The sequence below is a fragment of the Porites lutea genome, chromosome 13 (genome assembly GCF_958299795.1).
Source record: "Porites lutea chromosome 13, jaPorLute2.1, whole genome shotgun sequence".
Taxonomy (NCBI): domain Eukaryota; kingdom Metazoa; phylum Cnidaria; class Anthozoa; order Scleractinia; family Poritidae; genus Porites; species Porites lutea.
The window spans coordinates 17,068,527-17,089,912 of NC_133213.1; the positions used below are offsets into that span (position 1 = coordinate 17,068,527).

Consider the following 21,386-nt stretch of genomic DNA (forward strand, 5'->3'; position numbering starts at 1 on the left):
TATAAAATAATTCTTATCAGCAACCGCAACCGTGTACGGATAACGAGTCAAAAAGCCTGAATGCCCCATTCGGTTCCAATCATGCTTTCAACTTTCATTTACCTTCCCTCCCCTCCCTAGGGAAACTCACTAAGGCAAGTCAATGACGTCAAGCTGTCGTTAGACATTTGACTTCGTTGCCAGACAAAACGTTTTTTATTTTCCGTTTGCATTTTGTTTTGTTTTCGAGCATCTTCCCACAGAATGCCGCTTCATGGGCGGCGAACAACAGCCCTTTTAATTATTGTAGTTCTTTCAAATGTCGATCAGACTGTGAGTGGAAAAATTAGCAGGACTCAAGGTAAGTAAAAAGAAGTTTGAAAAACTATATTTTTGTTGAGGCGCCCGCGACAAAAATTCGCTTAAAACTATTCACTGTTTCGTTCTTTATCATTTTGGGCCTGTTCTTTCGAAGTTTACCGTTACTTTTCTTTTATTCATTTTTGGATAGTACTTTCAGTCTGTTGTAAGCTTTTTGACTTTTTTGTTCTTCGTTTGAAAGATCTTGCCAAAAAAGACTTGAATGTGGAAATGCTACACTCAATTTATAATGCTTTTACAAGCTACTTTTATTATAAAGCATCAAAATTTCTTATTTACCTGTTTTTAGGCTCCTTTATTCTTGCGGTAACTTAAATACCGGCTTGAGTTTAAATAGTGGTTACCTTATTGGACATGTTAAAACTCGTCTAAAACCTAGCCTAACATGTGCTTGTCAAGGACATCTTCCTGTACTTCGCTTTCTTGTTATTGTTCAAAAGTCTTTCTAAACTAGAGGGAAGTTTGTCAATAATGAAACATGCCCTTCGTTTTTACAATGGCAGTAGAAACCCCTTTTGTTCATACGAGCAAACAAGGCAAAAACCTCACAAAATTCCATTATCATCGCGCTATTTGCTTCACTCATAAATTTACAAAATGAGTGTTTCACAATCTAGGCAGTAACTGCCGACTGAAAATCCTATTTAACTTTAAAAAGTCTCAGATATATGTCGAGGTTCAATTTTAACTTCGGTTAAAAAGTTCTTTTTTTTGTTTTGTTTTGTTTTGGGTATGATAAATATGAAATCCGCAACATTTCAGTTGGAGTTCTCCCAGCTCGCTGTATCGAGAGGTTGCGTATCCTTGAGTCATGCACTGGGGGTATACCCCTGGAATACACGCTCTCGCTTGCTCCTCAAATCCAGCCCCCTGATTTAATACGTAAAATATACTGAACAGCGAGACATTTACAACTGATTCCTCTAATCTATTTTTCTTATTTCAGCAGACGAAGATGGGGACCTCAAGGTGGGAATGGTACAAACTTTAACTCACGATGGAACTCTGAATAGGCGCGTTCGTTTGAATAAGGAGGAAAATGCGGTTTCTTCTGGAAATGGCGAAGGTAAGGAGTGGGTGTTTAAGAAAATCTTAACACGGACTATATCTAATATGACAACATGGACTAACAAGATTATATAAGAATGCACAGAAGGCTAGAAGCGTGGAAAGCTTAGGGCTGGTTTACGGGGTAAACTTGGAAGGCAGAAATTTTTTTTCTCAGAGAGTTCTCAAGAGAGAATGCTAAGGTAGGTCTACGCAAAGATTAACCTTGATGTCATGAAACGTGGCTACTGACTAACCTACTTGAGATTACGTTAGAGGCAACTGTTAATGGTAAATGCAGACAATTGATACAATAATGTTAATACAGAACAAAATATCTTACCAACAAAGTTGGTTGATTAACGCGTCCTAATAATTTAGGGCCTGTTTAATTGGATGTGGGGGACTCCAGGTAGGTGAGTAAACCCGCTTACATGGCGTAACCCACCTGTCCATTTAATCTCTCATTTTAATTTGATCACGTTTACACGATAGGGGTTACCCCACCTGGGGTCCCCCTCCTCCATGTAAACAGGCCCTAAGAAAACACTGGCTCTCAAGAAACAGTTTTCCTTCACACTTGTGCCTAAACGTCTAATTATAAACATTTGCTTTGAATAAAAATTTGCTCACGGAAGGCAAGTTAAATTTCAAGACATCCTGCTACAATTATTCCTATTTCAAGCCGATCACAAGATTTTTTTGTCATTTATAATATGTAGGAGGTGAGCGAAGTGTAGAAATCAGAGACATACATTATCAAGTCTTCAATAAGCACCGCGCGCAAGATACATCTGACGATGAATCCTCCGGAGACAACGGTCGCAAGGGAAAAGTTCATTTTCACGACGGAAATACAGAAACAAAAGGCGAGTTTGGTTTCATCACGGAGGAAGATGAAGCTGAATTCCCTGAAGACATTGAAGAGGCGCCGTTTTCTGGCAGGCAAAGCAACAATCAAGAACGATTAAGAGTTTTGCACGTTCATCGAAGCGAGAAGCACGTGGTTAGACCACGTGATTATACGGAAGATACGGAAGAGGGCGACGAAGTTTCAGGAACTGGAGACAGTAAAAGTAAGAATGTTGATAAAAAACGCGATTTACATTTGCCTCGCAGTACAAACATAGAAGGAAACAAATCAAAGAAGCGTAAGGTCAATTTGATAACTGAAGAGCAAAGAACAGAAAGCGAATCTGGAGAGGATGAGGAAAGACTTTCAGGAGGTGGAGAAAAGGCTTCAAAAGAAAGTGATGCAGGTGATGAATCTTTGTTACTGTTGTTTTCATTGTAACTCCTCTTTAACTTGTTATGTTATGTTACTCCAGTATAAGTCACACATGTATGTTTTCAAGGGAATCTGCCCTTTGTCTTTCCATAACTTTTCTGTACAGTTCATACACCTACGATGAGTTCGATTGAACGTATTCCGGAATAAGAATAGATGAAATAAACTTTAGAAATCACTTGTTTTGACACTTATTTCATTGCAACGTCTAGAAAATTGCTTGAAATAAAATATTCTGATAAATGTAGAGTTTACTGGTCCAAAAATCACGAAGGAAAAGATTTGTAACAAAACTTTTGCGTATTCTTACTCCGCAGTACGATCAATCGAACGCACCCCCAATTGCAACCTCGTCCACAGGGCTTTTCCCACGGAAAGCAGGAGAAAAGTCCTGGGGACAAGGTTGACCTTATTGCAATACCGTGGTCATAAGGAAATGAAAAGAGAGTTGAAAGAAGCTAAACATGAATAAATTACCCACACGCACTTCATTCAGGGATCTGCATGGTCTGACAAAAGACTGAAGCAGAAAACATCTTTACAGTGGCCAATTTACCTTCTTTAAAATCAGTTGATGTGAATTTGAAGTATTGTATACCGTACTGCCAAAGTGCTTTCAGTATCTTCAAAGTAACGAAACGTAATTTGCATGGCTAATTAATTCCAAATTTGGCTGTCTTTTTCTTTTTTTATGACAAAGTTTGTGCAGTTGGGTTTATATACACCAGAACAAGACGGAATTTGAAGAATCGAAACAGTTTGTTAAAGTAACCTTCAAGCTAATGGGTCTACATATGTATTAAGTTCACATACCTACTCGGTTGCCGTCCATATTGGTTCTAATGGTCTTACGTTTGATCTTAATGTAGCAGTAAGTCTCTACAAAATCGTTTTCAAAACAGACTTTTTCAATATACTCTTTTTTTATAAGAAATTTGCCAAAATATTAAGAAAATGCTAAGAACATACCCGAGGCTTAGAGAAGAGCAATTTATTTTTCACAGCTTTTGCTTTCCTAAATTTAGAAAATCTGATTTCCATAATATCGTACATAGAATTAGAGTACAAGTAAAATTTTGTTCTTTCAACACATTCCTATCATGTTTGGTCGCTAATACATTTACATTGTACTTAATTCATTAATATGAAATTATCATTGTCTTATGTTGTCTCAATGAAGCTTAAAAGTTATAAGATTTCCGTTGTTTGAAATTTAAGATTATCTGTAAGAACATTTCCTGGCTGAAAGTGTCCAAAACATGAGAAACGTCCCAGCCCAACTCGAAAATGGAAGTTATTATAAGAAAAATAGTGTATTTAAACATGATCTTCTTAGAGAGACAATCACAGAACCTTAAATTTCATACAGAAATAGACGCCACACAAAGCCGGGATCTAAATCATCTAGATCATCCCTTTGGAAGTAAGTCTGGCAGAAGTAGTAGAAGGAAAGTTGCCCACGGCCAAAAACAACAGGGGACGAGAGATAGAGATGCAAAAATCACGACCAAAAAAGACTTGAAGGGAGAAAATGATTTCTACATTGAAGAAAACGATGAGCCAAAAGAGAAGCTGTATATTGTGGAGATACGGGACTTTGGGGACGGAAAGAAGAGCGGTGAATGGGAAAAAGATGATGAGCCAAAAACAGCAGATACCGAGACTGTTCAGAGATTTAGAAGAGGCCCTTACAGACATTTGCTGCAATTTCAGGGCGAAGAAAATATCCCTCCGCAAGGCTACATACCAGGTTTGAGTTTGAGCACAGATAGCTTATGCGTCTTAATGCTGCTCCTGACCACACCTGAACGATATAGAACGTTTTCACTCACGTGACCAGGGGCTATGCAAATTAATTGGAACAAATGAAAGAGTTTACACATGAAAAAGGTTCAAATCCCACAGGATCGGTTTGGTACACCAACAAATTAAGAATTCTAGTAGCAGGAGAAAGGTGTAATGTTACAGGAGAATATTTTGAAAGAGGCTCCACGTCTGAATAAATTATAGTCAGAGGCTATCAAACTTTAGGCGGAGAATTCTCTGATCTCCGATGCCTATTGAACACCCTGGCCGCCAACATGGCTGCCGTTTCATAGTTTTGGGACACCAATATGGCGGACGTGACGTCATGTAAGAATGCTCTATAGGCGATCTCGTAAAAGGTCTCTAGATGGGTCTCTCGATGGGTTGTAAACAGATGATAAAGTATCGTCCCTTTGTGAAAGCCTTAACTAACGGATCATTATACGTTTCTGGGAAACTGCCCACAAACCCCTCCCTTAAGCAACCTTTTTTTCCTAAGTGAGAAGCAAATGTTACTGTTGGCTTAGGGGAGGGGTAGGAGGGCAGTTTCCAACTCGGATTTACACTAAGCCTTCATTCCTCTTTCAGTATCCTCCATACAATGCTCCCATCCAGCAGTTCCTGAAAAAATAGATGATGATACCATAATATATCTCCGAGATGAATGCCGCTTGTGTCATTGCAAGACGGGTGAGCTTGTCTGTGCGGTGAAGCCTCAATCCTGTGATCAACATCGCACAAACAGGTCATGTTCCATGGAGAATGGAGAAATAGCAGACGGGGAAAGGCATTTTGACGGATGTAATCACTGCTTGTGTCGTAATGGTGAGATTTTTTTTTCCACAGTACTTAAATTTCCCCAGAGGTCAGACGAAGAGCTACATTTGTGAGAGGAAATGACTCGTTTTTGTTCTTTAGGCTCACTTTTCCTCCAGTTAGACGCGTTATTTAATATGTTTTGGGTGATGGAGCAAACACGCACAGTCTATTTTTTTGCGCTCGATAAAAACGCACATTCAGTCAGCCTATGAACGCTAACAGTTCATCAAAATCATGCAGATGATAATGTAAAATTAAAAAACACTCCGTTTATTCTTCAAGATTTTTTAGCCTTAACGAAACAAAGCCTGTGTTGTTTTATCACATCTCTCAGTACGCGCGGTGTGATTCGTCTATTTCGAGGGCCACTAATTTTGATAACTTTTATTCCTGCGCGCGCGATTTAAAAAAAGTATAATGAACATCTTCCTTACTTATATCTAACTTAAGGATCCTCGTTTTTCTTCCCGCTGATGTACGACCTACGTTCATGCTAACTAACACTGCGGACCGAGAGAACGAGATTAGTAAGAGTACTTACACAGCCTGATATTTTTGTCCTTTGCAATTTATTTTGTGGTAGAAAAATAAACAAAATACAAAAAAGCAAGTTAGAGTAAGCTCTTTGACAGCGGAAAGACCAAAAGCAATGACGGTTCTGGGCCCACTCGTTGGAACGTTGGTTAGAGCTAACCCGGGGTTAAATTTTAACCCGGGTTTCTTTTTCTATGTGTCAAAAGCATTCCCTTGGATAATGTTCTCTATTCTTTTTAGAGTATCCAATCAACAATTTTAGGAAAAGACAATTAAACTGAATTTGCTTTTTAAGCTCTCATATCTGAGTTCAAATTTCGCACTAACACTAGGTTACCTTAACCCAGCTTTGAACAACCCGGCCTTGATGGAAAAATCAGTAACATATCATCACATAAGAACAAGAATCCAAAACATGAGAGAGGAAAAAGAGAACTGAATTTGAAAAACATTCTCTGGGATCTCAAAGGGCGTGGGGATAGTATCTTATCTGAAGTATAGTTTCCTATTAGTAATGAAAAAACAAAAGAGTGTACAACACGAGCGCGCGTGAAAATCACTCCACGCGAGCAAAGCCTCGCGCGTGGGGTGATTTTCACGCGCGCTCGCATTTCGCTCGCTCTACTATCCCCGAGGAAAAATGGGGACTACTCGTAGTCTAAAAAGAGTGTGGTGGTGTTTATTTTTCTACTTTTCAAATTGTTCTCTTTGTAAGGTGAACTGCTCTGCACTCGCGTTCGATGTCCGTCTGCAAATTACAACTATACCCATTACCCAAAGGGCATCAGCGATACACAGGAAAACGGAACCAGAGGTAATGTATTGGATAGGACCATGAGAGGCAAGGACTCTTGCATGGAGTGTGATTATGACCCTATTTTCCCTGTCTGTGGACCCAACTGGAAGACGTACCGATCGATGTGCCACGCCCTTTATTGTGGGGATCTGAGAATCGAGAATGTTAAAGAGGGATCTTGTGAGACCATGGTTAGTAAAAATAAATTTTCACATTTAATCACAGCGTTTTGCGCGATGAAAATGAACACCATGTGACCATTGCTTGCGAAAAATCTTCTAAATATAATGCAACCGTTTTAGCTCTGAGGCGTAAGACATTGCTGATATATTATTTCCTTTTTTCAAAAATTATGTTCAAAATTGTAAAGCTATCAACTCCCTTTATAACGGAGACTGTAGGGACCTCGAGTTATTGTCCTCATTAGCGAGAGTCCATAATAGCGGGAGTTAATTTCAGTCAAACTTCTGTGATTTATTTTTAGCCTGGGATTTAGCTTCGGTCCCTGTTATCGAAGTATCCGTTATAGCGACGTGTCCGCAAGTCGAGAGTTGACTGTAAATTGTTTACTTTTTATCAGTGAAATAAGAAATGAACTGCAAAGTTAGCCCTGGTAATTCGTGAGGATCTATAGGAAGTATTCGGTAAACATTGTTTTTTGATCATTCTCAACCCAGTTAGAGATAACATTTTGATTCATTTTATCTTTCTAGAACCCTTGCGACGATGCCAAATGCCCAGACCATGAAATATGTGTTGCTAAGATACAAGGCCCGTGTTTGACGAGTACAACAACTGATGGAGACATAGTGGAGTGTCCGCAATACCGATGTGGTAACTAAAAATTTATTACGAAAATAAGACACATTGACGCAAACGACACATTTTAGGTAACTCACGAGTCTTCACACTATAGTATCTGTCACTTCATGTTATCTTTCCATGATAATTCTCGTAAAGCGAGGACAGCAAGTCGCGCGCGCAGCGCGTGGATCGTGCGTGGATCACGTCCAAATCCGAATAATTTCCCTCGCCTAAAGTCTCAGCAAATTATTAGAATTATGAGAAAATATGAGTAAAATTATTCCCTAATTTCACTCGTCACCATTTGATTGCATATACTAATAACGCAGACGTGGCATCATCATCCTCGGATTCGTTTTTTCCATGTGAGCAATAGGGCAGGGCCCCGGGGGCAAGGCAGTACGTTAACACTCTTCATTGTAGAGTATGCAATTCTTTTGGCCGGAAGAATTAGAATCCCTTGCCAGTTTCAAATAGCAGGCAAGTCTAAAAGCTGAGCAACAAACACTCTATGAGCAGTACACGTCGCTGGTTTGTCATGAGTCATGTATTATCTCTTTTATAGTCAATCCCAGTAAGGACTGTAGCGTGGATCTGGATAGTGACGTATGCGGTGAAGATCATAAAACCTACAAAAGCGAGTGCGCTTTGTCTACACGAGGAATTTCTTTGGCTTATTATGGACCCTGTAAAGGAGAATGTTTTGTGGATGACACGCGGGTAAGTTGCTCATTTATTTTAAAAATGCTGCTAAGTCACTTAACAAATGCAGTCACTGTAACAAGACATGCGAAGCGTGCGCATTAGTCACGCAAGTTATTCAAGGAATTTCGTCAAACATATGTATTCCGGGATTTCCGCCGAGACAACTTGTGCAATCAGCAACAGAGAAACATGCCTTCCTCATGATATAGGCAGGATAGAAGTAAGGATTGTACGTATTTCGGTTTGATATTTTAGTGAGCCGACCAAAAGAATTATCCTTGGGCCGAAGTTCCCAGTATGAGTGTTCACGTCCGGCGCGCTTTTTGTCGCTTCAACTAGGTTACCATAGCCTACCATTTCTATTATGTATGAACTGTACTCACAGGTCTCGTTTGTCTAGATGTGCGGTGTGGATGGCGTGACATTTGCTAGCAGTTGTCACGCCGCTCGTCTCAACAGTCACGTCGATTATCCCGGACCATGTGACCAGGTGGACCCCAAGAACAACGTTATGATGAACAGTAAAGACCCCGGTGCAAACTATAACCGCCGGTGCAAAACTGTCGAGGAACTTGCTCGCTGCCCAGAAATTGCTTGCTCAAAACACGTTATATCAGAGGGAAGCTGTTGTCGAGCTTGTGGTAAGTGATTCTCAATCAGGATATGAAACAATTAGTTTCATTTTACAAAAAAGAGTTTAGTCTGACTATGGCCGACTCATAACTACATATGTATCTGCGACCAAACAAAACCCGTCAATACAGACACCAAACCAAACCCCGTCAATACAGACACTAAAGGGGAAGTGAAAATAGCCATCTTTTGTTAGAGCAAAATACAAAACAAATAAAAGAGGACGGAAGCATCGTCAAATTAAACATCTCTGCCCTTCAAAAAGCTGTCATTCCACGGTCTAAATCCGCAGAAACACTCAAAAATCGATCATTATTATGCCACTTAATCAAAACCGTTCTCTGCATAAATTCGCTTGATGCCAAAATAGTCTAAAATTGACGTCTATAATTCATCCGGTCCTGTTAACTGAAGCGCTTGGAACATCGACATTGTCCGCGTTAGCGAGGTTGACTTTCAAAGAGAATCTGTTGATTGGGCAAAAACAAGCGTCCGTTGTCCGCATTAGTGGGTGTCCGTATTAAGCGGGTTGAATTTAGAGAAAATGTAAGGGCTTTCCTTAGGGGCAAAGAAAACTGTCAGTAATAATGAGGTGTCTGTATTAAGCGGGTGTCCGTAAAGCGGGGTTCGAGTGTATTCTGTTTCATTGTCCCAAAAAGCATATCCCACGCATGAGTCCAATTTTTCTTGGAACTTCATCAAGTCATTTTTGTTTTTGCAGGCACCGCAATAAGCATTCGACTGGACATCGCCGCAAGAGACATGGCCACTTTAAAAATCGCTGACGACAAGCCCTACTACAATCTCAACAGGCTTGACTTAATCCACAACACCCTCAAATCTCTGTTTCCTAACGGCAATAGATGTCAGCTGACCACAGATCTCGTGGACACCAACGACATCTCCGTCGTCTTTTCGTCGATCAAACCCGAGGATTTGGACACCTGCGAGCAAGTGGCGCGAAAAACCGTCGACCTTATCAACTCTCCCTCCAAAAATGATCTGGACCCGGGGCAGGCGTTACTCGCCGCCGCTGTTGTCGTGGAACAGTCGGAAGAAAACTTCGTACTCACGATTGAGTCTTTCGCTTCGGTAATGGTAACACAGCGAAAAAGAAGGGCGTCTCACCACGAGCATGAACCAATGTTCAGTCAAAATACACGGATTTGTCCTCAAAACATCATTTTCTTGTTTCTAGTGACGGTAGGTTTGCACTGGACTACAAACCTGGCCGACAATTGAACTCTTGTGAATGTCATTCTAAATTGACATATTTACATATTTCTACTGGATGGAAAATTTCAATAAAATTGACTCAAAAATTTCAACTGAAAAATAATTAACTGATAACTTATTGAATTTTTGGATCAGGAGAACTTTTTTCCTAAGGCTGGATACCTAATCGAACATTAATGTAACTTGTATGCTGTATGTTCAAAATAAATATTGACCACGTCAAATTTTCTATCTTCAGTTAATTTCTTCATACGATTGACTAATCGTGTAGAGCAGGCGCTACTTCTTCGTGTTTCTCAAGCGAGCATGAAGCGGGCATACAGCGCGAGACACGCGCGACGGGAAAGGCGCTTAAAAAATACCGCCTGTCCACAAACCATGTCATGTTCAATTCCGCCCCGAGACACACACCCAAAAGACCATTTCCGCGCCTTACCCCATTGCGCGTGTCTTGCACACCACGCCCACGCCACTTTGCGCTTGCCCTCACTCACCTGAGAAACGCAAAAAAAAATAATAATAACGCTTGTTCTGAAGGCTAGAGTATTCGTAAATCCACAGAGCAAAGAGAAAATGCTTTCTGTGTATTTTTATTAACAGCACAGGAAAGAAATGGTTTGTAAACTATCAGGAATGAAGAGTATACTCTTCTTGAGTGAAGAACATCAAAGTTGGTTTTAAATGTAGCTGACCACAACAGGTATACACTGTAAAAGGGTTAGTATTTCAAGCAACTCATACATGCGATTGCCTACTACCGCCTACGCTGCGAACAGTCTCTCTTTTGCTCGAAACTCTGTGATCGTAACTAGCGCCCTCGCAACTCGCGTGACTTTGCTGCTCAAATACTCTCACTTGCAGATTTTCGAGCAAAAGAGAGACTGCTCCCAGTCTAACTGCAGCCCCTTCCACCCTTGCACCCTTCCTGTCCACAAACGTAATAGTACCAGGGTCAAGAAATCATAAAAAAATTCTCATAAACTAACTAACCATGAAGTAAGGTCAGAATGTTAACTTTCAGCTATAAATCTGGCAATTCACTAAAACATTCCATTGTTAAAGCACTGTCTTCTTCACTGTGTGAAACCACAGGGTACCCACTCTCTTCTTCCTCTTGGAAGTCCTGTGGAATGTACATCATACTGGCATCACCCGTGCCATAGTTACAAGAGTGGCAAGGTGCAACCTTACGAAATGCCATACAATGTAGATGAGTTTGTTTTTCATACTTAAACCGCACGAATCCAAGTGACTCAATAGCAGTCTTCCAAGATTTTATCATTGCAGAGTTTTTATTCTGATGACTGGAGTCTGGCGTAACAATTAATAGCAAACCATTTGTCTGTAAAAGTTGATGGGCTTTTTGGCAGCATTCCCATCGTTGAGAAGCAGAAGGAAAGTAAGACAAAAGAAGGGAAAATACAACAACGTGGAACATTTCTGATGGAAGAATATTGATCTCTTTGCCCTCTAATTCCTTTAAATAGTGCTCTAAGTACGTCAAGTTACGTTTGTCTCCATTGTTCACTACATTTGATGCTGTTGAGCTCATCAAAAGCTTGCCATTTTGTGGAGATGTTTCAGAGCTTTCCTCTGACCCAGTTGATGCATTACAGAAGTGCTCAGTAAAAATTGGGACAGCCATGTCTTGTTTTTCTGGCGACATTTCGTTTGATGGATTTCTCATACTTGTATCATAATTCTTGCAAGAACAGCATTTTTGAGTTAAAGGAGGCATTTCTTTTACTTCAAGATTAAGAAAATCACACCTGTAAACAGTCTGTAAAATAAGTTTACAGTTACTTTGTTAGCTTAAAATGCATAAAATGTAAAATGTTACAAGTTTTACCTTACTGTTCAAAGGCACCCAAGGGCGTTTTATCAAACTGAAAAAAAAAACCGACTAAGGTGGTTGGTGTTAACATTGATCAAAGAAGAAGTCATACTTACAGAGATTGCAGGCTGCAGATCTATGGCAAGTGGATCAATATTGTTATAAACAGCAAATGGATTGAAACAACTTCCAACATCAAGAAGAAGTAACTTGCCATTTACTGATGGAAATCTGGGAAAAAATATGATGTTCACCATGAATATAACTGTCCTCAAATCACAAGATGTAGCCTGTGCCAGGCCCTTGGTCAGTGCCAATGAATAAAAAAAATAAGTGAGCAGTGAAATAGGGAATGATAAAAAATCGGTGGGAAAAGCGAAGGAGAGAGCCTGCAATCATCTTTTCAAATACCTTAATCCACACACCACCTTGCCCTCTTCCTAAAAAAAGCCTTTTCTCCTGTCAAAATGTCAAAGGTCAAAACATCAAAAGGTGCTGTGTGGGAGGGTTTCTGTCCTTGGCATGTATGTAAAACTCAGCATGCGCGAAGCCAAATGACTGAAGTAAGTGTTGAAGTAACCTGTCACAAATGACCAATCATGGGGTATACCAGGAGCTGGACATCGGAATGAGGTATTGAAACAGTGCTCACAGGCTCCCCTACTCCATCTCTCCCCAACCCCCACGTAGTTTGCAGGCAACTTCTTGTAATCTGCTTTCCTCACTATCTTTGAGCCTGGAACAGGCTATACAAAATGGGGTTTGCAGTTTTTTGCCAACTTGGCAAAAAATTGGAAAAAATTGGTGTTCCAATTGTTAGTACACCCTTATTGTATGGTTGATGGGGTAATTGGTTGACAAGTGAACATTGAAAAAGTGGATCACTGGATTTGTGGCTGGGCCTAGTGGTGAAGTGAAGAGTGTTGTACAGCACTATCCATGGGGTAAATCAATATCCAGCAGATCAGTATTAGATAATCCAATTGTGTTATCCACTGAATAGAGAATATATTCAGTGGATAATGATATATAATTAACCTTCTGAACAACTGGGGCCAGGTTTTTTGCGGGATCTTGAGGGTCCATAGTAGTTACTCACAAGGCATGACACAAGGCACCTGACAACTTTCTTGCATTTTGAAACAGTCACACTTCCTATTCAGCAACTGTCTCTACATGCACTTTTTTTTAAAGGAGTTAAGCCTTCAAAGTGATCAGAGTTCTCTGCTGATAATCTCTGAAAAAACACTTACCTAGCACTAGGACAAATCTCACTTTCCTCTGCATCAAAACAGCAGCAACATTTGTTCACAGTTTCAGAAAACTGTCGTCTCCTTTTCTGTTTTTCTTTCAACTTTTTCAGTCCTCCCCCACTGAAGAACTCCACTGCCATTGAATAACACCACTCTACCCTTCCCTCTGGGGACTGTCTTGTCCAGTGATTGACAGCTAACATGTACATGGCAGATGCATATTCCTCCAATGATTTCCTGTCAGTACAGTGGCTTTGCCAGACTTTGTTGTGGTCACCATTTGCTTTATCATTAGAAAACAGGCATGAAGGATTAAACAAAATTAATAAAATCTAAATCGACCCAAGAAAGTCTCCAAATTTTGCAATTATAGTACAGTCAAACTCCGTTAATTCGGATGCAGAGGGGGCCATAGACAGTGTCCATATTAACAGGGTGTCAGGGGCACCCAATGAGAATATAGATCAAAACCACTAAAACATGGCATTGTTGAACGTATTTTAGCATTTAAATGGTAGATATAGGCATATTTTTATCCCATAAAAATTTTTCATCTGTTCGGATTTCCTAGCTGAAAGTCTAGCGATCCGAAAATTATAGGGATGAAAGCTTACCTTTTCGAAAATCTCAGCCAGAAAAAAGGCTCCTGAAAATTCTAGGTGACCTTTTTAGGGTAAAAATCCGTTACAAATGGACAATTATACCATTTTTTAGATGTTCCAAAATCCTCGGAGAGGCAGGCAAGCAAGAAATTTTAAAACAAATGTTCCGAAAATTCTAGATCTCAAATCGTCTTCCGAACAGATATTTTCCAAAAATTGACGTTGGGTGCCCCTGGGGTGTCTTTATTAGGCGGGGTGAATTTAGAGAAAATGTAAGGGCTTTCTTTCCCAAGGTACAAAGCAAACTGTCCATAAGAACAAGGTGCGCGTATTAGGCGGTTCTCCGTAACGCAGGGTTTTTTAATACTGTATAAGGATCTTTACAAGGAACATGAATTGTAATTGATGTTTTTTTTTCTATTTTTATTTTTATCCCACTGGAAAGAGCGTCGCTGTTGAATGACATATGCTAGCTTTACATGTAAAAATGATGAGCCCATATATCAACAAATTCTGAATTAAACTCGACAGATAACTAGCATCTTAACAAATGAGGCATTATTTACCTTCTCTTAACTCTCTCCTTAGCTTGCCGTGCAATCCTTTGATAACATCTGCCAGTTTCTGCTGATCGCAACCTTCCATGTCGGCTGGATCGTCCGCCATATTGACCATGTTGAACATTGAGCCTGCAAATGTTCAGCAGTACACAAAACTAAAGCATGTGCGGACATCTCGGGAAACAAACATGGCGGATGGGCAACGTGTCAAAGACTTGTCAAAACATACAATTGATTAGCACATTTTGCAAAAGAATTAGGGGCTAACCACTCCTAGACTTCGGTGAGGAAAAAGTATATTTCATGCCTTTCAGCTGCTTTTAATTAAAAAGGTGTGTAGTCAAGCCTTGAAAAGAAATTCTGGCGTGAAAACTCGGCAGAAGAATAGTCGTTACTTGCATCGGGTGTGACTTCTTTAATGAGCATGCTACCTAAAGCATCCAGCAGAGTTGCTCAATATTCCTCTACACTTTGCTTTCTTCTCTTCTTCGCTGGAGCTGCGAATGGTATCAGAGAGCGCTGGCTTCACCATACAACAGATGGGAGCATCCATCTTCTTGCTATCGCGGTTTCTGTGGCTGTTTTGATTTCTATAGCTACTTATCTTTACGGATACAAAGAGTTTGGAAAAGGATTCAGCCATTTGTGGATGGGTGTACTTTTCAGTGTTTTATCCTTCACCGAAATTGCGTTTGATCACCCAATCGATTCTCTTCACGACCTGGATGCCACTGATATTCTCATAATGACAAGTACCGCGGTTCATTGCTTCAGAGCTCTAACTTTAAGAATCTGTGGCACGCCTGTATACGAGTCTATCTTCCTTTCAACAGAAGAGTGCTTGTACCTGCTAGGATTTCTCTCTGGGACGACTGGAACTATGCACTTTGGAAGCATGCTAACAATCATTGTAGCGGTCACAGTTCATTTAATGGCATTTCATATGAAGTCAAGCGTGGCTCTTCTCAGCGCCTGCTGCCTGTGCTTTCTGGGTGGTCTGTATTTCTTTCCAGCCAGTGATGTCCATTACAACCCATACATTTTATCATCTTTTATCGTCCATCTTTCTTTTGAATCTATCATTGACATTTATTTCTCAAGGCTGTCTTTATTGGAAACATGGAAGAAGTTCATATTTCATGGAAGATGCGTTCATAGACTTCAGATAGTTGCAATCTTGGTTTTGGAAGCACTTTTCTATGGATTTAGCACACAGCTCATCAAAGACCCTGAAATGCCAGTGTATAGACTGCCCATATTTGTGCTGATGTCTATTCCATGGGTTTGGTTCCATTTTATGTTTATTGTAACATGTTGGGGATTTGTTGGAAAGCTAGAGGAATGCTGTAATGTTGTAAATACAAGAGGAGAATATAGTGACAATGCCATGTCCGAAATAATGGCATCAAAAGGACTCAGACACTTCTGTCTGGTCTCACAAATTGTAACATTGTATACTTTAGTTTCCACAATTCTTGTGATAGCATCAGCATGGCAAGAAACAAATCCAATATTCATTGGCATGCTGTTGACTGTTCTGCCTATTGAGTTACTCATGTGTGACATCCTAACAAAGCTTGGTAAGTCTGTGGGAGGAACAGCTATTGGTTACGCTGTAGTGGCACCTGCTCATAAGTACAGCCCAACTGGGGATGTCATTGTTCTTGCAGAAAACCCCTTCCAAGCTGTCAACACCAAAGCAATGGAACTCATTAATATTGTGTCCAGATTTTTCTCAAGTCACATGATTCATAACTTTGGCACAGATTTTTCAACTAGTGGTATTTCAGCTGATTACATTGAAAAGAAGATATCATCATTTTTTCAGCAAAGAGTTCTTCCTGGATTGCACTATGACACGTACATTTTGTATTATAGTGGACATGTAACAGTTAATGGTGACTGGGCGCTCACAGAAAACAACACCCTCTCATTTGATAGCATCTTAAAATGGTGGAGAAACAAAAATGAAGGAACAGGGGCCAGACTCATATTATTTCTTGATACTGCACATTCTGATAAATGGGTGAATGATATTTGGAAAGTTGAAAATGACTTTGTTGCCATCCAGACTGGGAAACTAACAGCCACTTTTGATGCAGAACAGGGAAACATTTTTCCCTTGGGTGAACTTACAAAACTGTGGGACAATTTTAATACCACTGAGTTATCCAAACCAGGAAATTACTGGGACAAAAACAGCATGAAAGTCAAGCCAGTTTATGGTGTCTCCAGAGAATGGTGTTGTTTTAAATTTCATGAACCAACAGTGGAAGATATTGCTTTGCATGTGGAGCAAAACTTCCCAAGATTCATTAAACCAATCACCAAGATTTTCACCCATTTGCCTTGTAATACTAACATTCTAAGCATGTTCGACTGGTTCACCCGTGGTTGCCGTCGAATGAAGATGCGTTGGTTTCCTCCAGCAGTCTATGACACTGGCCATGGATTTAAACTTGTTCGCTGACATTTACGATACAGACACCAGTTAGAATGACTTTCATACCTTATATATATCTCCATTACTGAAGAAGTGCATGGGAAACGTCAGATATGACTTCTGATCTCATGTTAAATTCCTTTTTTGGTTGCTCAAGCAAACAAAGGCAATTAAAAGGAGAATCCACCAGTTTTTCAATGGTCACTTGATGCTTTATTCCAGGCGGAGAAGGGAGAACAAAACAGGGTGCACAGAGACATGAAATTTATCTGCTAGTGCCAAATTGATATCTCATGAAAGAGAAAAGAAAACTAGTAAGATATTGATTACAAAACAAGAATATCAACTCCATAATCCTTGTATTATTCTGTTCATGATATAAGATAATACCCTGTCGTTATTTCAAATAAAAAAAATTCTTTTCTTGAGTAAAGAAAACAAAATGTTTTTAGCCATTGTTTTGCCCTTTTTGGTTTCTTTTTTTCCTCTCTACTTTTTAATCTTAGAATTTAATCAGCAAACCAAGGCAAATGTGCAGTGGATGCAAAGCAATTGTTGCCAACTTCAAAGACAAGTATTGTTGTAAAAGCACAAGTAGGTCACTGATTAGACTTTAATATAACACCCAACAGTATTGTTATAATGCTAAAAGAAGAAGTATAATACTTATTGGTTTATTTAACACATTGTGAAGTTATGGAAAATGGATTACAATCAATCAATTTTATAATAAGCCATTTGCATGACGACATCACTTTACTGCTACAACCAGAATCCTACAGGGTTTGCTTTCTTGTGCAAATTAGGGCTTTTGTTATTTACACCTTGCTGGGATAACAAAATTTAAATATGAAAGGAAAATCAAAAAGGATTCTGCTTCAAGTAGTAGAATGACGCTATCGTGCAAATGGCCCATTAATCAAAGAAAACCATGACTTAAAATTTACAGTAAGAGATTGCTGATGTCTTCAGAGGTTAAAATAATAAGAAAAAAGATTAGACAATTTGTTTGTAAGATAATATGGTAAACAATATTTAAACTTAAAATAACACTTCAATGTACTAACAAATCTAATAAATAAACATAAAGAAAAATAGAGACAATTCTTATTTATAAATATTATTAAAATAACAAACAAAACTAAAGATGCAGCAGTAAATGTTGAATGACACAAGAGTGAGAGACTATTAATCCCATCAATGCCAATCTTCTTTTACATTATTCATACATCAAGAGAGCATCATCAAGAGTAAAGGCTTGGAGAATTATTCAAATGATTAGCCTGAGAAAAGAGCCGACATTTCGCAACGACAATGCTGGTTTCCCTGCCAAATGACATCTAAGAAACGAGCACCAAAATTCCATACTGATGATGCTTTACTACCCAGATCTGAGTAGTGCCTCTTATTGGTCAGGCCGAGTGGTCAGGCTGATTGGTCAGGCCGAGTTTGCTTCAGCCAATCAGAAGCATCATCAGTATGGAATTTCTGTGCTCGTTTCTTAGACGTCATTTCACAGGGAAACCAGTGGTGGCATCACAATATGTTGGCTGTCTTCTCAAGCTAGGGTACAATGTAAATGCTTTGATCTTTGACCAATTTCTCCCAACTAACCTACAACAAAATGTATGGAAAACAGTTTGGAGAATTTGTATGTTGATATTCAATGGGGCTTTAAGGGATAAACAGGGTTGTCAGAAGCTGAGGTTTACTGTTTAGTCATGTTCACATAATAGATTGTGATACAAAGTACAGTATTTAGGTGCTGAGCCATAGATAAAAATATAATATTACATTAATTTACAATGTTATATGGTATAGAAAGTTATTAAAATTAATGAAAAAACAGTTCATTCTTGCTAAGTTTTTTCTTGCATGTACTGGTATGTTGATATCAGGGCTACTCTTAGAGAGAATTGATTGAGGGGGGTCATTTCTAAATTTCCTAAATTCCTTTTAGCATAATAATTTGTACTGAAATTGAAAGGAGAAATTTAATCAGATCAATATAGAGCTTGCAACATATAAAAACCAAGATATTCCCTCATATTTCCCTGAATGCTTCACTGTTTTCCCTGACCTTTCATTTCATATTGTGTAGTTCCACAAGATCTCTATAGTCACTGCCCTCCAACTCTCCATCCCCACCAAAAAAGAAGGAATTGGAAATTACTGGAATAGGAGGTTCTGGATAGGAGTCTTGCCTGACAAACCTTAACCCTTTAAGCCCCAATATCCACATACAAATTCTCCAAACTGATCTCCATACATTTCCTTTAAGAATCAGTTGAGAGAGTTTGATGGCAGATCAAAGCATTTTCTCTTCCGTGATCATTTCATAAATTCTCATAACCTAATCTCTTGACAAGGAATACCTTGAATATTGAATACCTTGAATACCTTGAATATTGAATATTGTTGGGAGAAAATTGATGTTGGTCACCATTGGAACTTAAAGGGTTAAAACAGCTGCACAGGAGACAACCCTGACTGTGGTAATGCTGACTATTGGGGCATTGTTAAATGGCTCATAATAAAACACTAAAGTGAAACCTTGATAACCTCTTTATAGCAAAGTCCTCAGTATCACAAGTGATTTTCTTTACCCCTCTAATAATAAAGTATGGCTAAAAACTTAATATAACAAAACCTTGTTATAGCAAACAGATTTTGCACTTTTTTATATCAAGGTTCCACTGTAAATAACACTCACATTTCTTAAATGCTTTTTGCAGTACCATGAATTTAGTTGCAGCATGATGTGCATTCTAAAACAAGGTTCTATAACCATCACTTAGGGGTTTGATTTTCAGTTCCTCCAGTGGTCAGTAGAATATGGTTCTAGTCTTGTGAAAAGGAAACTCGGTGATTCCTTCCAACTCCCTTTTGGCAAAATCCCACAGGTAATAATCAATAATGACAGAGTTCACAACTGAGCTGAGTTCCTCTGCAGGTAAAGAACTGAACTGGGAATCCCCTTTGGCCATTTTCACCATTTCGTGGCACATTAGCTCTACAGCCCAAATGGTATTCCCTCTTATCTCTAACTCTAACTTGTCACCAGCAGGAATGACCTCACCTCTTTTTAGCTTCTCTAAGAGCTCATCAGTGTATTTCATGATGCCAAGATGCAAGAGGGACTGAGGTACTCGGTAATCGGCAAACATGGTGAGATGATCAATATCAGTGAAATGCCCCCATCCTTGTCCCTCAAAGCAAGCCCAGATGTCAGCAATCAAAATTTGTGCACGCTTGTAAAATGATACATTGGTACCTTCAAACTCTGCTTCATCTCGAAAACACTTGAAAGTGCTTGTGATCAGGTTGAGAAGTTTCTCAGCACTATGGTCACACTGTAACAAGACATTGCTAAACGAGTTCTTGTAATCCTTGACTAGAACTTTTCCAACTTCATTTAAATTTTTTCTTCTCTCCTCGAGTAGTGGCATTTCAGTTGGAGTCTCAGATCTGAAGATGTGTTGTAACTGTGTCACGGTGACATCAGCATAATATGAAGGTGTAGTAAATTGAATGCCTTCCTAAATAAAATGAAAATAAAGATGTAATTGGATGAAAAGATTTTCTGGTACCATTAGAGATGGAGTATTCCTTTTTTCAGTCCTTTGTAGCAAATGCACACCCCCAACTTCTCAAGATCTCATGTCTAAGAATGCTGCTAATCCAACATAACACCTCATTTATGGCTATTTAATAATAATAATAATAATAATAATAATAATAATAATATTAATAATAATAAAATATTTACTTCCCAAAGATATTCATTAAAAAAAACAACAACAACTCAGTGATTGAATGATAAAACAATGATTGCACTAGGTTACTGCAAAAAATCATGATTTGTCAGTGTCTCTCAGCTCAATCACGATATTTTGCTCAACCTCATGCAAGAATTGTTAATTATTTTATCATTAACCATAGACACTTGTAGTAAAAACATTTTAACAGAGGTCAAATAAAGACTACAACACACCTGGACTGGTCTTCTTTAGGGGTTTAATTTTAATTTTCCTACGAGATTGATCTTCACTTTTACATGGGAGTCACATCCCCCCCCCCCCCTCCCAGCCCCTCCCCACCCACTATAAGCAAACTACTATAACCGTTATCATAACTATTATTATTATTATTATTATTATTATTATTATTACTATTATTATTATTATTATTATTATTATTACTATTTACATTATTTTTATCACTGTAATTTTGGTTGTTGCTCTCACTGTCGATGTCATCGACATCATCATCACTACCTTGCCATTTAATACAAACCTTCAGAGCTCTGTTTATGGCCGCACACAGCGCCCAGTACCCTTTGTAATTCTTTCCTTCATATCGCACTATCCACGGCTCCACTTTTTCATCCGTCCAAAACGAAAAATTCAACGCATCCAACACAACGATCCAATCTAGGGTTTCTTTCGTCATGTCGTTCGGATGTAGTTCATGTTCCTTCCAAGATTTGAAGCTGTATTTTTTTGATTTCAGGCAGTCGAATATACCTTTCGATGCTTCTTCTACGCCTTTCTGGCAAATAGAAACGTTTTGACTTCTAGAGGAGATGAATCTAGCCGAATCTCGTGGATTTAGCGGCTTGCTCGTCATGTTACTTGAATTATCCGACATCTTGCCTCAGAGCACG

The 21,386-nt window shown here is 39.1% G+C and overlaps 4 protein-coding genes across 4 annotated transcripts; 2 read left to right on the plus strand and 2 right to left on the minus strand.

Annotated features, from left to right (window-relative positions):
- The first annotated feature begins 243 nt into the window (after window positions 1-243).
- On the plus strand, window positions 244-10,034 carry LOC140922473 (uncharacterized). Its single transcript, XM_073372456.1, has 10 exons — window positions 244-340; window positions 1,307-1,426; window positions 2,130-2,666; window positions 4,032-4,445; window positions 5,090-5,326; window positions 6,570-6,841; window positions 7,364-7,484; window positions 8,020-8,174; window positions 8,560-8,800; window positions 9,514-10,034. The coding sequence occupies exons 1-10, from the start codon at window positions 244-246 to the stop codon at window positions 10,032-10,034; spliced, it is 2,715 nt and encodes a 904-aa protein (XP_073228557.1).
- Window positions 10,035-11,029: 995 nt separating this feature from the next.
- On the minus strand, window positions 11,030-14,393 carry LOC140922955 (S-adenosylmethionine sensor upstream of mTORC1-like). Its single transcript, XM_073373004.1, has 4 exons — window positions 14,284-14,393; window positions 13,116-13,398; window positions 11,979-12,093; window positions 11,030-11,808 (listed from the first exon to the last, which is right to left on the minus strand). The coding sequence occupies exons 1-4, from the start codon at window positions 14,390-14,392 to the stop codon at window positions 11,050-11,052; spliced, it is 1,266 nt and encodes a 421-aa protein (XP_073229105.1). The 5' UTR covers window position 14,393; the 3' UTR covers window positions 11,030-11,049.
- A 69-nt stretch (window positions 14,394-14,462) lies between these two features.
- LOC140923052 (transmembrane protein 168-like) lies at window positions 14,463-17,087 on the plus strand. The gene has a single exon (XM_073373110.1). The coding sequence runs from the start codon at window positions 14,696-14,698 to the stop codon at window positions 16,745-16,747; it is 2,052 nt and encodes a 683-aa protein (XP_073229211.1). The 5' UTR covers window positions 14,463-14,695; the 3' UTR covers window positions 16,748-17,087.
- Window positions 17,088-19,135: 2,048 nt separating this feature from the next.
- LOC140922936 (queuosine 5'-phosphate N-glycosylase/hydrolase-like) lies at window positions 19,136-21,382 on the minus strand. Its single transcript, XM_073372984.1, has 2 exons — window positions 21,017-21,382; window positions 19,136-20,259 (listed from the first exon to the last, which is right to left on the minus strand). The coding sequence occupies exons 1-2, from the start codon at window positions 21,368-21,370 to the stop codon at window positions 19,546-19,548; spliced, it is 1,068 nt and encodes a 355-aa protein (XP_073229085.1). The 5' UTR covers window positions 21,371-21,382; the 3' UTR covers window positions 19,136-19,545.
- Window positions 21,383-21,386: the final 4 nt, after the last annotated feature.

Coding starts and splice junctions, on each gene's coding strand:
- LOC140922936 (XM_073372984.1), bottom strand. CDS start 21,370: ATGTCGGATAATTCAAGTAACATGACGAGCAAGCCGCTAAATCCACGA. Junction 20,260..21,016: donor CCATAAACAGAGCTCTGAAG/GTTTGTATTAAA, acceptor CATTTTATTTAG/GAAGGCATTCAATTTACTAC.
- LOC140922473 (XM_073372456.1), top strand. CDS start 244: ATGCCGCTTCATGGGCGGCGAACAACAGCCCTTTTAATTATTGTAGTT. Junction 4,446..5,089: donor TCCGCAAGGCTACATACCAG/GTTTGAGTTTGA, acceptor TTCCTCTTTCAG/TATCCTCCATACAATGCTCC. Junction 5,327..6,569: donor TCACTGCTTGTGTCGTAATG/GTGAGATTTTTT, acceptor TCTCTTTGTAAG/GTGAACTGCTCTGCACTCGC.
- LOC140922955 (XM_073373004.1), bottom strand. CDS start 14,392: ATGGTCAATATGGCGGACGATCCAGCCGACATGGAAGGTTGCGATCAG. Junction 13,399..14,283: donor AAGGAGAGAGTTAAGAGAAG/GTAAATAATGCC, acceptor CTAATGATAAAG/CAAATGGTGACCACAACAAA. Junction 12,094..13,115: donor GAGATTTGTCCTAGTGCTAG/GTAAGTGTTTTT, acceptor ATTTTTTCCCAG/ATTTCCATCAGTAAATGGCA.
- LOC140923052 (XM_073373110.1), top strand. CDS start 14,696: ATGAGCATGCTACCTAAAGCATCCAGCAGAGTTGCTCAATATTCCTCT.